Source organism: Aulonocara stuartgranti, assembly GCF_965226115.1.
Source record: "Aulonocara stuartgranti genome assembly, chromosome: 7".
NCBI classification, from domain to species: domain Eukaryota; kingdom Metazoa; phylum Chordata; class Actinopteri; order Cichliformes; family Cichlidae; genus Aulonocara; species Aulonocara stuartgranti.
This window is the reverse complement of record NC_138945.1, coordinates 12823090-12836196: the sequence shown is the minus strand read 5'-3', so window position 1 is coordinate 12836196 and position 13107 is coordinate 12823090. Positions and strand designations below refer to the sequence as shown.

The 13107-nt window shown below is 42.5% G+C and overlaps 1 protein-coding gene across 1 annotated transcript in view; it reads left to right on the top strand.

Moving 5' to 3' along the window:
* The window catches only part of LOC309711286 (metal transporter CNNM4-like), a 39263-nt gene extending 26639 nt beyond the window's left edge, over positions 1-12624 (top strand). Inside the window, 3 exon segments of the mRNA XM_082541508.1 lie at positions 3100-3275; positions 11541-12006; positions 12009-12624. Coding sequence (XP_082397634.1) covers positions 3100-3275; positions 11541-12006; positions 12009-12073 — 707 coding nt within the window. The 3' untranslated portion in view covers positions 12074-12624.
* Positions 12625-13107: the final 483 nt, after the last annotated feature.

Here is a 13107-nt window from a genome sequence, read left to right as displayed (position 1 = left end):
TTTCATCTCTTTGTGCCACTAGTCACAAAATTCCAGACATTTACATTAAAGATTGAATCAGGTCACAAATATCTAACACTGTCAGTGACTTGTGTCATGGTAATAAGATGTCAAACACTTAAAGGGAGCTGTGATATAGCTACTGTCCCTTCTTCTCTTGTTTCTCTTCCCTGTTGGCCTGTTTCTGTTGCTCTGTCACCACTTGATAAACCGCTGCTTTATGTGCACGTTATCCACCTCAGTGTGTGGGATGTAAATGTCAAACACTTGACCATTTCTAATCCTGAAAACAGAGTAACTTTTATTCCAGTGATGCATTCAGATATCATGTAATCTAGACAGAGAGAGAATTATAAACTTGAACATTCCATTTATGTAGAAATTGTGGTGGGGTTGTTTTTCTGTAGGACATTATCTAATGCTTTGTCTGTTGTTTGTTGAATTTTACAATTCTCCCTTTTTAAGGGCTTTGAGTGTGTGAGAACTCGGATGTTGTGGTGTGTTGCTGAATAAGTTGGAAGTTGAAAAATTCTGAGTCTGAATTTTTTTGTGGAACGCCCCCTCAACTCTGAGGGGGCGTTCCACAAACCCAAAATTAGTAATCCAAGATGGCAGCACTGAACATAAACAGTAGTCAAATTGTAAACTATTAACTGTCCATTTTCCCCATTTGGGCACAAACCAACAAAATGAGCATCATGTTACATTTAATAGGACTTTAAACTAGCAATTGAGAGAATAAAGCCATTTAGAAAGTGTTGAATTATAGGTCAAGGGAGTAGGAAGAAGAATGAAGAAGACATTCAGAGAATCTCCTACGTTATCCTCAGAGTTCAATGGAACAAACTTCCAAGCTCTATGGTAATAAAAAATGAGTACGTAGAGTGATCCAGTCTAACTAAATCAGGAGAAAAATCATAAATAAATAAATAAACCCGCTCATGTCTCTCTCTGCCCCCTTTCTTTCTCTCTCAGCTGTCACCCCTCCTCTTTCCCCGTCAGTGGCCTCCCCCCCTCCACGACGCCTCTCTCTTAAGAGATTTTCTCTGTTCTCTCGTTTCCCAGGTAAATACTTGCATGGACCTGTGGAGGCAGAGCCCCGGGGGCCTGTATTTAATCAGATTTTCTCACCATCACCCCGCCCCCTTTCTTTTCTTGCATCATGTTCAGAGTCCTGATCCAACAAGTCAATGTTTTAGAACACATGTTTTGTAGGAAGTAAAGGTGTTTTGCTTTTTTTTTTTTTCATGCTGTCCCTTTTTTCTGGGTTTTTACTATTTCTACCAACAATGATTATATTTCTAAAAGGGTTATAAGGTGTAAGGTTTTTACACTGCTCAACCAAACTCATGCTTTCAAATATTTCAAACTTCTCCAAAGTTTGTGTCTTAAAGCAAGAGCTGGAAGTAAGAAAATCCCAAAAAGGAGTTGGTTAGAAAATTTTAAATCATAAATGAACCTTGGAAAGATTCAAAGGTTACAAAAAGCATGGTAAATTAAACATTTTTGACCTCTGATTTTTTTATTTAGCAGAAGAAGTTAAATGAAAACTGTTTGCTTTCAGCTTTGAAAACTCACAATAGGTATTTGTGATCATTTTCAGACATCTTATAAAGTAAGCTGATAATATAATGTCCTAAAATGTTGACAAACAGCAGCTTATCATGTCTTCTAATTGCTTGTGTTGTCTGATATACAGAGCGAGGATATTTAAAAAAAAAACATTTAATGGTCTCACAGGAACACTGCAAAATGCGACTGAAAGCTATGATCAGCTTGTAAATGGACCTTTAGTTAATATTTGGTTTTATTGTCCATATTCATTGATAGATAATTGATTATTCTGTAGTAAAATCAGTAGCTGGGTGCTGCTGTATATTTTGAACATGCTGAAGCGCTCACTGCTGATGCTGCATGTGGTCTGTTTGTGTCTTCTTCTGAAGGCAGGTGTGACAGTTAAATGAGCAACTTGTTGGATGGGATTCTTGATGCTGTGACCTCTAATTTCTAACCCTGTCAAAACTAACACCTCCTGCTAACCACTGATCTACGTTCAGATGGTTTTCCATCACTCTTGTGATATTTACCAACAGCTACACTAATCTGACTGCAGAACTCTGGTTAACAAAATAGTTTTGACACTTTGAAGAATGTGCTTATTTGTCTTTCAGAGGGCTGAATGAAATGTGCAAATCTCCTGTGATTTTGCCCATTTCCTCTACAACAGAAATGGGAATAGTATGTATTGTAATGGGAAAGCTTAAGAGCTTTGAACTGGATATCATTAATTTAATGGAAAAGCTCACCTCTCATCCCAGAGACTTTAGCTCTTCTTAATCGAAGAAGCTTCTCAAGCTAATCACACATGCAGTTTTTGCTAAATCCCACTGCAGGTGGTATCTGCCATCTTATGAAAGTGGGAGTTAATTTCTAAGTCTGAATTTCAGTGCCTCTTAGCTGTAATGTTCACATTGCATGAAAGCTTTTGTTCATAATCATCTGTATTTGTGGGTGGAACTTTGTAGAGTCTTTTTTAAGTGGCAGATTCTGTGATTTTTCTACAGAGGTAGGCTAGCTGTTCAACCCTGTTCCTAGTCTTAATTATAAACTAAGCTAAGCTAATTTTTATTACCTAACTCTAAAAGAAAGAAAATCAGCATTTTTTTTTTTTTACAGTATCTCCTCACTTACTAAACTTGCTCATCCAATTATGATAGGCCGTCCTCTACCCTAAATCATCTGTAAAACCAATGACAGAAATCTGTTCTCAGAGCTCAGCTGTAAAATGCTCAAATGATGCTCTTTGCATCATCACACAGCATGTTTGGCGCATTCTTTGCGTGACAAACAGTCTCCCCACATTCATGCAGTCATAGCACAAGTATGACATTTATATGTTTTGTGTGTGTTTGTGTGATCTGTTGCACTGTGTACTCATTACACCAGCCCTCACCACCTCATTCACCCAGCTGCCTTCACTTTTTCCTTGCTCATAATTATTTTTGTTTCCATTTTTCATTCATGTCAGCTTTGTTAATTACTTTTCTTTTAGAGACCCCTTGTCGTTTTTTGCTCACTGTTTTCTCTGTTAATCCTTAGAGTTCCGTTCTCCGTCACATGGGGGCAACCTCAACCGCTCGGCATCTCTGAGCTGCACCGAACGGGCTCCAGAGAGTGGCTCCGTCTGTGGAAGCAACACTCAGATCCCAGGCACACCCTTCCAGTACATACCAGATTTCTGTGTTCGAGCGCTTTCAGATCTTCAGTTTGTCAAGGTAACTCCCTGTTTGACTGACAAACATTTTTATATAAGCTGATTTTTAACTTACTATACTTCTGTATAACACAGACACCCATAGGAAATGAATTATTTATAATGGTTCTATTTCAAGTATAAGAAAAAAATATTTAAAAATTGCTTCCCACAATGCAAAATCTAAACATTTCTTCTAAAAGCTACATATTGAACAGTATTTAAATAACACTGAGCAGATGGAAGAAATAAGATTTTGTGGCATTTAAATCAGGCAAGTACAAATAAATGCTTGAAGTAGATGAAATCTTTCAAAATATCAAATTGTGAACCACACAATTTGTCGACACTCTCTCTCTGACATAACTATGTCCTTTTTGTGGATCAGTGAGTCAATGTCTCACTTACTGGCGAATGGTTTGACATCGCTAGTGTTCACTCCACTCCTGAATCTATATATTCGTATCCACTTTTCATGAAGAGGTGAATTAGGGGGTTACATTCACACAAAATGGCATAAGACTGGAATAAAATTTATTCATTAACTGGAAGACTCTATTAAAGAGACCGTGAGTTTACGCACCAACACACAGCAAAGAACCCAACAACCTCTAAAAGCAACTGGCTCCATTTTATACTCTACCTGATTCCGGTGAGCATCTAGAATAGCCCAAGTCTAGAGTTAGCAAACCAAATGAAAACATAAACATCCACATGAGCCATCATCAAACCACAATACAACACATGAAAGACACATTTATATTTTTACCAAGTCCTATAAATAATTAAATAACATATAGACTTCAACCACTTCTTTATAAATTAAACACCTTAACCACACTCCCCTAACTTGGGATATTGGTTTGCTCCAGGAGCTCATAAGCAGGTGATTGAGCTGCTTCTACTCTTTTGCTCCACATCCTGCAAAAGAAACAACCAGGAAAGGTGAGTACTGTTAACACACTTATCTTAATACTTATATAAAGAATTTAGGTTACAGACAAATGATAATGATAAAATGTGAACAGCTCTAACTAAGGTTCTTTTTCCTGACACAGGTCGGATGGCCAGTCCCCCTGTTTCTTCACCTTCCACAAGCGATTCACTTAAATACTAGAAAATGAACCTAATAAAGAATCACTAACCACAAATGTGTTTTCTTTCTTTTATGTAGTTTTTAAATATGTAGTTTTTAAATACAAATCACTAAAATTAATAAAAATACAGGTAAGGGCTTCCAGCACTGTCACTGCCCACAGTGAATTTCATTAGCTTTTGTGTATTTCTGTGTAGGTTCTCAGTTATCCAACTCATACTAGTTTAAGGAGATTAGTAAGAATGTGACTAGATGTCTTTAAGTTTTGTGAAACTTGCAAAAGTCCTGCTACTTTTTTCCTAAGCTCCTTAGAAAAGCTTACTTGTAGTCAGTCCAGGCAGTGCTGAGATTGATATGTCTTGGGGTCCTGATCTACTGCTCTGTCAACCAGGAGCTGGTGCTTTGGTGTTATCTGCCATGCCCTTTTAACTGTGCTGTGTGTTGACTTTTGCCTAGTCAGCTTGGTTGCTATGATAGGAGCTTCCATGTTGTGGCGAGGTAGGTAATTCGCATGTGTCATACCTTTGTGGAAAACCTTAATGATCAGGATAATTCTTCTTGTTCTAGGAAGTTGTTGTTCTCTTAGGTTATTCAGCTACTTTCTCTTAATTATTCTTACAGGATTGGTCAGTGTCACCTCTGGGTGAATCAGTATTGGTCCCTTTCAGCTGAGAGTACACTTTGGATGGCTCTTTGGAGAACATGCTAGTTATTTTCTTGGCTCTTGATTTTCTGGGTATCTCTTCAACATAGACACTATGGACACTTGTTTGGCCTCTGTTATGAACACATTATGGTGCCTGGTATTCATCCTGTTGTTCTGTAGCCTGTCTGTCATGATGGCGTTTTGCACCCTCTGTTAGCTGACTAACGTTCTTCTGGGCTAACAAGTTGAAATGAAAGCAGGTAGAATATCACCCTTAGGATGTTACATGAATAGGAAATTGTATATTTGGTAGTATTTGTGATATAGCACAATATTTTAATAAGGAAAAAAAATCTCAGTTATGTATGTAGCTACATTACGTTGAGCTATAAATTAGGTAGATCTCTAATGGAAACAGTTACATATCTGTTCTATGGGAAGCAGGGAAAGCTGTGATGAGAGGTAAAATAATTTCTTTCTCATCACATAAAAAGAAAGAAGAAAACAAAAATATTCAGGAATTAGAAAAAAACATTAAATCACTAGAAGAAACCTACGCGTCCCACCAAGATCAGGAAACATTGAACAAAATACGCAAAACAAAACTAGAATTAAATGAGATAATTGATAAAAAAAAAACAAAATTCTTAGTACAAAGACTACACTTACAAATTATGAACATGGTAATAAATCCGGTCAATTTCTAGCAAACCAGCTAAAAATAAATAAAGAAAAAACAACTATATGTGCTGTTCAAGATTCATCTGGGAACACAGTATATGACCCGAAACAAATAAACAACATTTTCAGGGATTTCCATAAAAGATTGTATCCACCACAAATAAACCTGTCTAAAAAGGAAATTGATCAGTTTTTAGACAACATAACTCTTCCAAAATTATTAGACACTCAAGCAATGGCACTGGATTCGCCACTGACATCAGGTGAACTCCAGGAAGCCCTGATAAGTATGCCCAATAATAAGGCTCCAGGTCCAGACGGCTTTCCTGCAGAATTCTACAAAGAAAAACGCACAAACCAATATCTCTGGGGTGATTTAATTGATAAACTCTTTTGCAAGAATATCAGATTACTCAATTAACTGGTCAAAATCTACAGTCCTTCCGATTAATTGCTCCTTCCATAATTTTTCTTCTACACCACTGCAATCGGGAAATATAAAATATTTAGGTATTAATGTTTCTCCCACGCTTGCAGTTCTAACTAAATTAAACCATACCCCACTTTTAAAGAAGGTAGAAGGCGATCTGGCTAGATGGAAATGTTTACCCATATCACTCATGGGAAGGGTTGCCGCTATAAAAATGATGGTCTTGCCAAAAATAAATTATTTATTCTCAATGATCCCAACTAAACCTCCACAAGATTGGTTCAGATCTCTAGATTCATACATGTCCAAATTCCTTTGGAAAGATAAACCCCCACGTATAAGCTTAAAAACACTACAAAAGACCAAGGATAAAGGAGGATTAGAACTACCTAACTTTCAGCACTACTTCTTAGTCAACAGGCTTCAGTTTATCTCAGGATGGCTAAAACATACCTTCTTAGATGAACCTTGGCTAGATGTAGAACAAGCACTTTGCAATAATCTAGAGATTTCAGATCTACCATTTATCAGCTCAAACATCCAACGACATGAATGCTTCAAAAGCGTCAACATCAGTTCTTCTCTGACAGCATGGTGGGAGTTTCTAAAATTGACAGAGTCTTCATTAATCCCATGCAAACATACACCTATCTGGAACAACCCTGACATATTACATAACAATAATATGATAAACTTTTCAGATTGGAGTGGTAAAGGAATCAAATATTTAGAACATATATTAGAAGGAACAGAATTTATTTCATTTGACAGACTAGTTACACAATATGGGATCAACAAGAATTTTCTTTTTAGAATATCAACAAATTAAATCCATAGTAAAAAAAAGAAATTTAAACTGAGTCAAGTTGAACGACAAACACCACCAAGTGTGGTTCAATTTCTTACTCTTAAAACCCCCAAATTACTTTCCAAAATATACAGAATGTTCTCGTTTGGCTCTCAGCGAAGGCGGTCACACTTTTTCTCCTCTCCTCCTTACCCTTATCTTCCCTGCTTAGCCTCTTGTGTCCTTGTCTTGTCTCGTGTGTATTACTTTCCCTCGAACAGTCTCTCACTGTCGTTCTCTAAAACCTAAAAGAGAATTATGGATTTGATCAACTGGTCTCTGAATGCTATTGACACCGTTTTCTCAACGAGAAGTCTGGGCTCGGGAGAGCCCGAGTGCCCTGGAGGGACTTTCCCTGCCGGATACACGATGGACGGGTGGCAGAACTGGAGGGTCATGTGCCTGGCGGGACTGTCGATCGAGGACGCTGAAGATATCTACCTATTCGGAACCATGATAACAGGGTTCTTGCTGATCGGAGCTGGCTTGGCCCTGACTTATCGGAGAAATAAGAGAGTGGAACCAGCTGTTCAAACCCCCCCCCCCCCCCCCCCCCCCCCCCAAGGCTGACCGCTGGAATTGAAGCGATGGGATGAGGCGCGACCTCTCACAACGAACGCAGCATGGTTAACACCTTGGAGACGCTTACGGCTGCCGTGAAGACTCAACGGTGCCAGCTGCTCAGGCCCAAGGCTGGAGCCAAACAAAAAATCCCTGATAACGACTGTGTGATGACTATTCTTCCCATTCCATGCAAGGCCAACTGGATTGGCTAGCAGACTGTTTACTTAGCCTGATAGGGCGAAGGACACTGTCTCAGCTGAACTATGGACACGCACACACATACACTTACACTGATAAGCACTCACACATCCCCCATCCCCTTCCAACGCCTTCAATGCTTGTTGCCTCCTGGGAACATGAGGCGGGTCTGAGCCCGCGCTGGAGAGTCGGCGCAGTGGCAGGATGGCTGCTGTGTTGCCTGGGAGAACTCCTTATCCCCTACCCAACCCTGTTGCTGGTCACGTGCTCTACAATGTTGTACTGTGGACATTTATGTGCTTTTCTGTGCAGAGGAGTTTTTTTTTGTTTCCTGTTCTCATGCTGTCCTCCTGTAGCCCAGCATGAGTAGAGGTCTCTTTTTTTCCTCTTGTACCTTTCCCACTGTAGTGTACATTTCAGTGTTTTTTCTGTAATGCAACCGTTCTCCGACTTGTATACCCATGTGATGTCTGTGTTGTATGTGTAAGGTCGGGGGGCGGGTTCATTCCACTGCAGGGCAACCTGCCACTGCATGTGGCGAATAAACTTTGAACTTGAACTTGAACTTGAGAATGCTTTCTAAAACAGATGAATCAATATCACTTCCTATTGCAAAATGGGAAGCGGATTTATCAGTTAACTTAGACTAAAACTTCTGGTCTCAGATTTGCTTAAAAACCTTTCATCTAATTAGAAATCCCAGTTTTCAATTAATTCAATACAAAATATGCACTATAAAGGTCATCGGATGTTCAAGATGGGCTTTACGTCTACCAACAACTGCTCACACTGCCAAACGAATTCACCGGACAATTATATCCACGCTCTTTGGTTCTGTCCACCAGTTCAGAAGTTTTGGCGCGAGATATGTGAAGACTTATCAAAGTGTCTGAAATGTAACATTCCAACTTCCCCTTTAGTGTTTTTGTTGGGCAGCTTAGATAATGTCACTACAGAAAAGAATATAGCCCATATGGTTTTCACTGCCCTATGCATAGCCAAGAAAACAGTCCTCATGAACTGGAAAAATAAAAATAATCTTAATTCTAACCAATATAGAAATTATCTATTAGATTACATTAGTCTTGATACAGCCTCTGCCACCACATCAGATCAATTGCTCTGGGCTCCTTTGATCAGCTCCATCACTTAGTGGGGGTGGGGGGTCATAGTTTAGTCCCACCTTTGCTGTTGTGATTGGTGTGGGGGTAGGGACAGGCTTAGGGCGTCGGGGGGTTCCCCAGGAGCATCTTCCTTGGAGGGCTCAACCCGGGGTAGCGGTCATGGCCTATTAAGGGCTCTGTTGGCTCTTAGGTGACGGTTTCCTCGTGGCTGCGTGCAGCAGGGCTAGGGGAGGGTCTGTGCTGACGGACGTGGGTTACTGACCTGGTAGCCTGGCTGGCTGCCCCTGGGTGGGTCCAGGACGGGCGTGAGGTTCTGGGGGCGCTCCGTCTCTGGGCTGGGGCCCTGGCTGGGCCTCGGGGGCTTGGGTCCTGGTTGGTGTGTTGCCGGGGTTGTGGGCGGGTGGGTGTATGGGGGCCCAGTCCTGGCGCAGGGTGCCGCCAGTGCATCGAGCCACCTGGGAGGCTCTTCTACTGGTGGGGGATGTTGTTACATCTTGCAGGAGCTCTCCTCTCTTCAGGAACTCACTATGCAGGAGGGGGAGATACAGGAGAGGTGGAGGAAGATCTCAGCCTGGGTGTCTATTGTCTTGTGTAGTGTGGAAGATGAGTGGATGACGGGGTGGGTGCAATTTTCTCTGAGGTGGGGTCGGGTGGGCTGTCCCGGGCTCTGTGGGGCCGGGCGGCGCTGCTGTACTGGGCCCCGGTCCAGATGGGCCTGGGCCCCCTTTCCCTGGCGGGTTGCAGAGTATGGGGTGCCTACTGGGGTCAGTGAGGGAGCTGGCCCCAGGGAGGGGTCACTTGCCCCTCCCTTCCTTCCCTCCCCATCTCCAGCTGCCTCCCTCTTTCCGCTCCACCACAATCACCCACATATGCAGGGCCTTGGGGTAAAGATGTGTCACAAGGGTGCAGGGGAGGCATCCGCCCCTCTGTCCCCTTCTGGCTGCCTGTGCCTCAATTTTATCTCACAACTTAAACATTCATATTACTCACACTCTCATAACACATACATGTAGGATCTTGGGGGTGGGCACGCTACACGGACTCCAAAAGACCATCAGGGTGTACAACCTCACCCCTGGCGTCGTTGCCCACCTCTCAATTTTAAATACATGTAGACATTGAGGGCTAGCAGGAGGGGCTATGCGGTTACCTGCTGCTCTCTGGCAGGTAGCTCCATGCCCTCCTGGGTTTTAAAGGCACCTTAGAACACACATGCATCAACACTACATATGAGCGGGCGGAGGGAGGTTTGGAGTCTTCTCTCACCCCCATTCTCTGCGGCCTGCTGGAGCGGGGGGGCTAGGAGGAGAAGTTGGCCGTCCGACTGGGGTCTGGAATGTGGGGCCTCCCTGCTGCTGCGGAGTCGGGGCGGTCTGCTTCTCCCCACCCCAGTGAAAAGGGTAACACCACCTGGGTCTGGGTGCAGTTCCCCCCTCCAGGGGCAAGGTTACCTAGACCCGGGGCTTAGAGTACACTTGGGGAGTGTGATTGTGTGTACAGTGTCTCTCTATGTCTGTCTCCACGTTGGGTGAGTGTTGAGTAATTGCATATGAGAGCATGAGGGTGGGAATGGATGTTTGTATCTGTGTGTGCCTGTTTGTCTGTGTCCATATGTCAGGTCGGGTATCAGACGCCACCTCTCTGGGGACATCCCAGGTCCTCCAAGGTATGGAGGCCTATCTCCCCCACCACTTCCCCTACCAGTGGCAGACACCCTCAGACATCGGTGCGTTGGTGGTTCTTTGTGTCCGGGGATGGGCGTCCAGGTACACACCGGCTCACTCCTTGGTGGCCCGCTTATCAGGGCCTGGAGCCTGGGGCTCGCTCGGGCCACTTCGGGGGTGGGGTGCCCTCGGGCTCTCGGTCTGGGGCTCGGTCACTCTGGCACAGCTGGCTGCCGGCGGAGCTCACGGGCACATCACTGCAACCCCCCCTGGCTTCTGCTCCGCGGCTGCTGAGTGACCCCTCATTTGGGACTCTCGTCAGCTCTTTCTGGGATAGTGGCGCGGCTGCCCCTCTGTTGGTCTTCCTTGGTCTCTTGTGTTCTGAGGGCCTCTGGATGTCTGGAGTTTTGATCTCCTCCATACCTGCTTGATGCCCTGGTGGACGGGGCTGTGGCTCCCCACACCCTCTAGCAGATCATTACATGAAGGAACCTTTTAAAACAAGCACGTTCATGCTCACAGGTGTACACACACACAAACGACACCCTTTTTGGCTCCTACCTCAAAGCACACTGTGCGCTGTCGATCTTACGTGCTGCACAATAATGTTTAATATTTAGTATTTACAGTTATATTCCCATATATGTGATGGTGTTGTTTTTATTATGTTGCTCTTTGTTGATCGTGGTGATCCAGGTGTTTTGTTTGTTTTTCTTTTTTTTCTTCCCCCTTTCTCACCATCTCATCTCCCCTCTATTTTTCTTTCTCTCCCTCTCATTCTTTCATTCTTTCTCCCTGTCCTATCCCCCAGTCATGTCTGTCCCGTCTCTAAAAAACGAAAATAAAATAAATACATAATTATAATAAAGGTCAATCAAATGGACCAATATGGCAAGGCCATGAGGATCCACTTGGTAAAGTAAATCCAATTGGCATCTTTCTTGGCTTTCAGACAGCAATTCTGATGGCTAAAGATCCAAACGGGACAGGCAAAAAAAAAAAAAAAAATCTATTCACCTTTGTTTTGTCTTGCATAGATCACTCGTCCTCAGTACCAGAATGGTCTGCTGGCATCGAGGCTGGACAGCACACCACAGTCTCCAGAGGGCAGTCACACACGCCTGGACACGTCGGTTTCTTTGCCCCCTGTGACGCCACCAGGGCCACACACCCCACTGCCGCTGGCCACACCTCCTGTGAAGCGCCCTGCATCCAATTCTCAGCCTACACCTCTGAGTGACCGTACCACACTGCCCCAAACCACCTCTTCTTCCTCCAGCAGAAGGCCAAGCCATTCTTTGCCCCAGGCCACTCCTTCTCCAAGCAACCACGCCCCTATCTCCCAAACTCCTCCTTCCTCCATGAGCACCGTCCTGTGTGCCCAAAACCCCAATCTAACTCTGAGCTCCACCCTTTCCTCCAAGTCTCCGCTATCTCCGCCCTCTGTCAGCCCAGAGAACGGGCCAGGAGAGACTACTTCTCTGCTCAGTGAGCAGCAGAACTGCATGGGCCCCCACCGGCCCAGCCACCCTCACCCACATGTTCACACAATCAGTCACGCACATACTGAAAGCACCATTTAACTCAAATCCCTCTGGGATTACCAAAACTACCTGTGCACTCACTATCTCACATTACATACCACACGGGCACTAATTCTGGTTCCTGTTTGCTTGCTGTCACCTGACCCTTCCTTTTGACAAGAAGCTGAGGAGATCAACAGTCTGTGAGACCAATAGACTTCCTCCTCTGTACCTTCCTGCATGTTTCCCTACCAACACTGAAAAAAGACCAAGGGGAGAGGAGAGAAAAAGGAACCCTAATGAGTATGGTATTGTATTCTTTACATGTTAAAATAGTATAACAGAGGAAAAAAGAGCAAACAAAGCAAGACAGAAGGAAAACAAAGCAATAATAATTATAAATAAATTGCATGTTCATAAAGGAGTAGGAAGAAGCATAAGCTTATTTAATCCCACTCACTTTCCAATATTTAGTAATTAATAGTCTACACTTTTTTCTGTTTATGCCCTGTCCATCAGAAATTCTTCATTACAATTACTTTACATGTTAAATGTATTTTTTAAATTATACATGTATATATGTATAAGTATATATATTAGTATATATATATATATATATATATATATATATATATATATATATATATATATATATATATATATATATATATATATATATATATATATCTTTTAATTATATATATTTTTCATTTACACAGGGTTGTGTCTGTACATCTTTTGAAGATTACTTCCCTTAAGTTGTATCTGTTATGCATATAGTTGTGGGTTTTCCCTCTCTCCAGGTTTTTGACATTTTTGCTCCCACATTATTATAATAGGGTAAAAAGAATTGGGGCCAGGCAATAAATACAATTTTGTTTTTGCTCATAATTTTGGATTCTAGCAGTTATGGAAGCAGATCAACAAAAATGAGCACTACATGTGTTTTGGAAGAAAATACTAAAAAATCTCTTCAAATAGAACTAAAGCTTTGGCTGTTAACATCATCACATTAATAGAACAGACATCCCTACTATAATCCTTATCCCTACTATGCAGTTTAACATAAGACGTTTTTGCT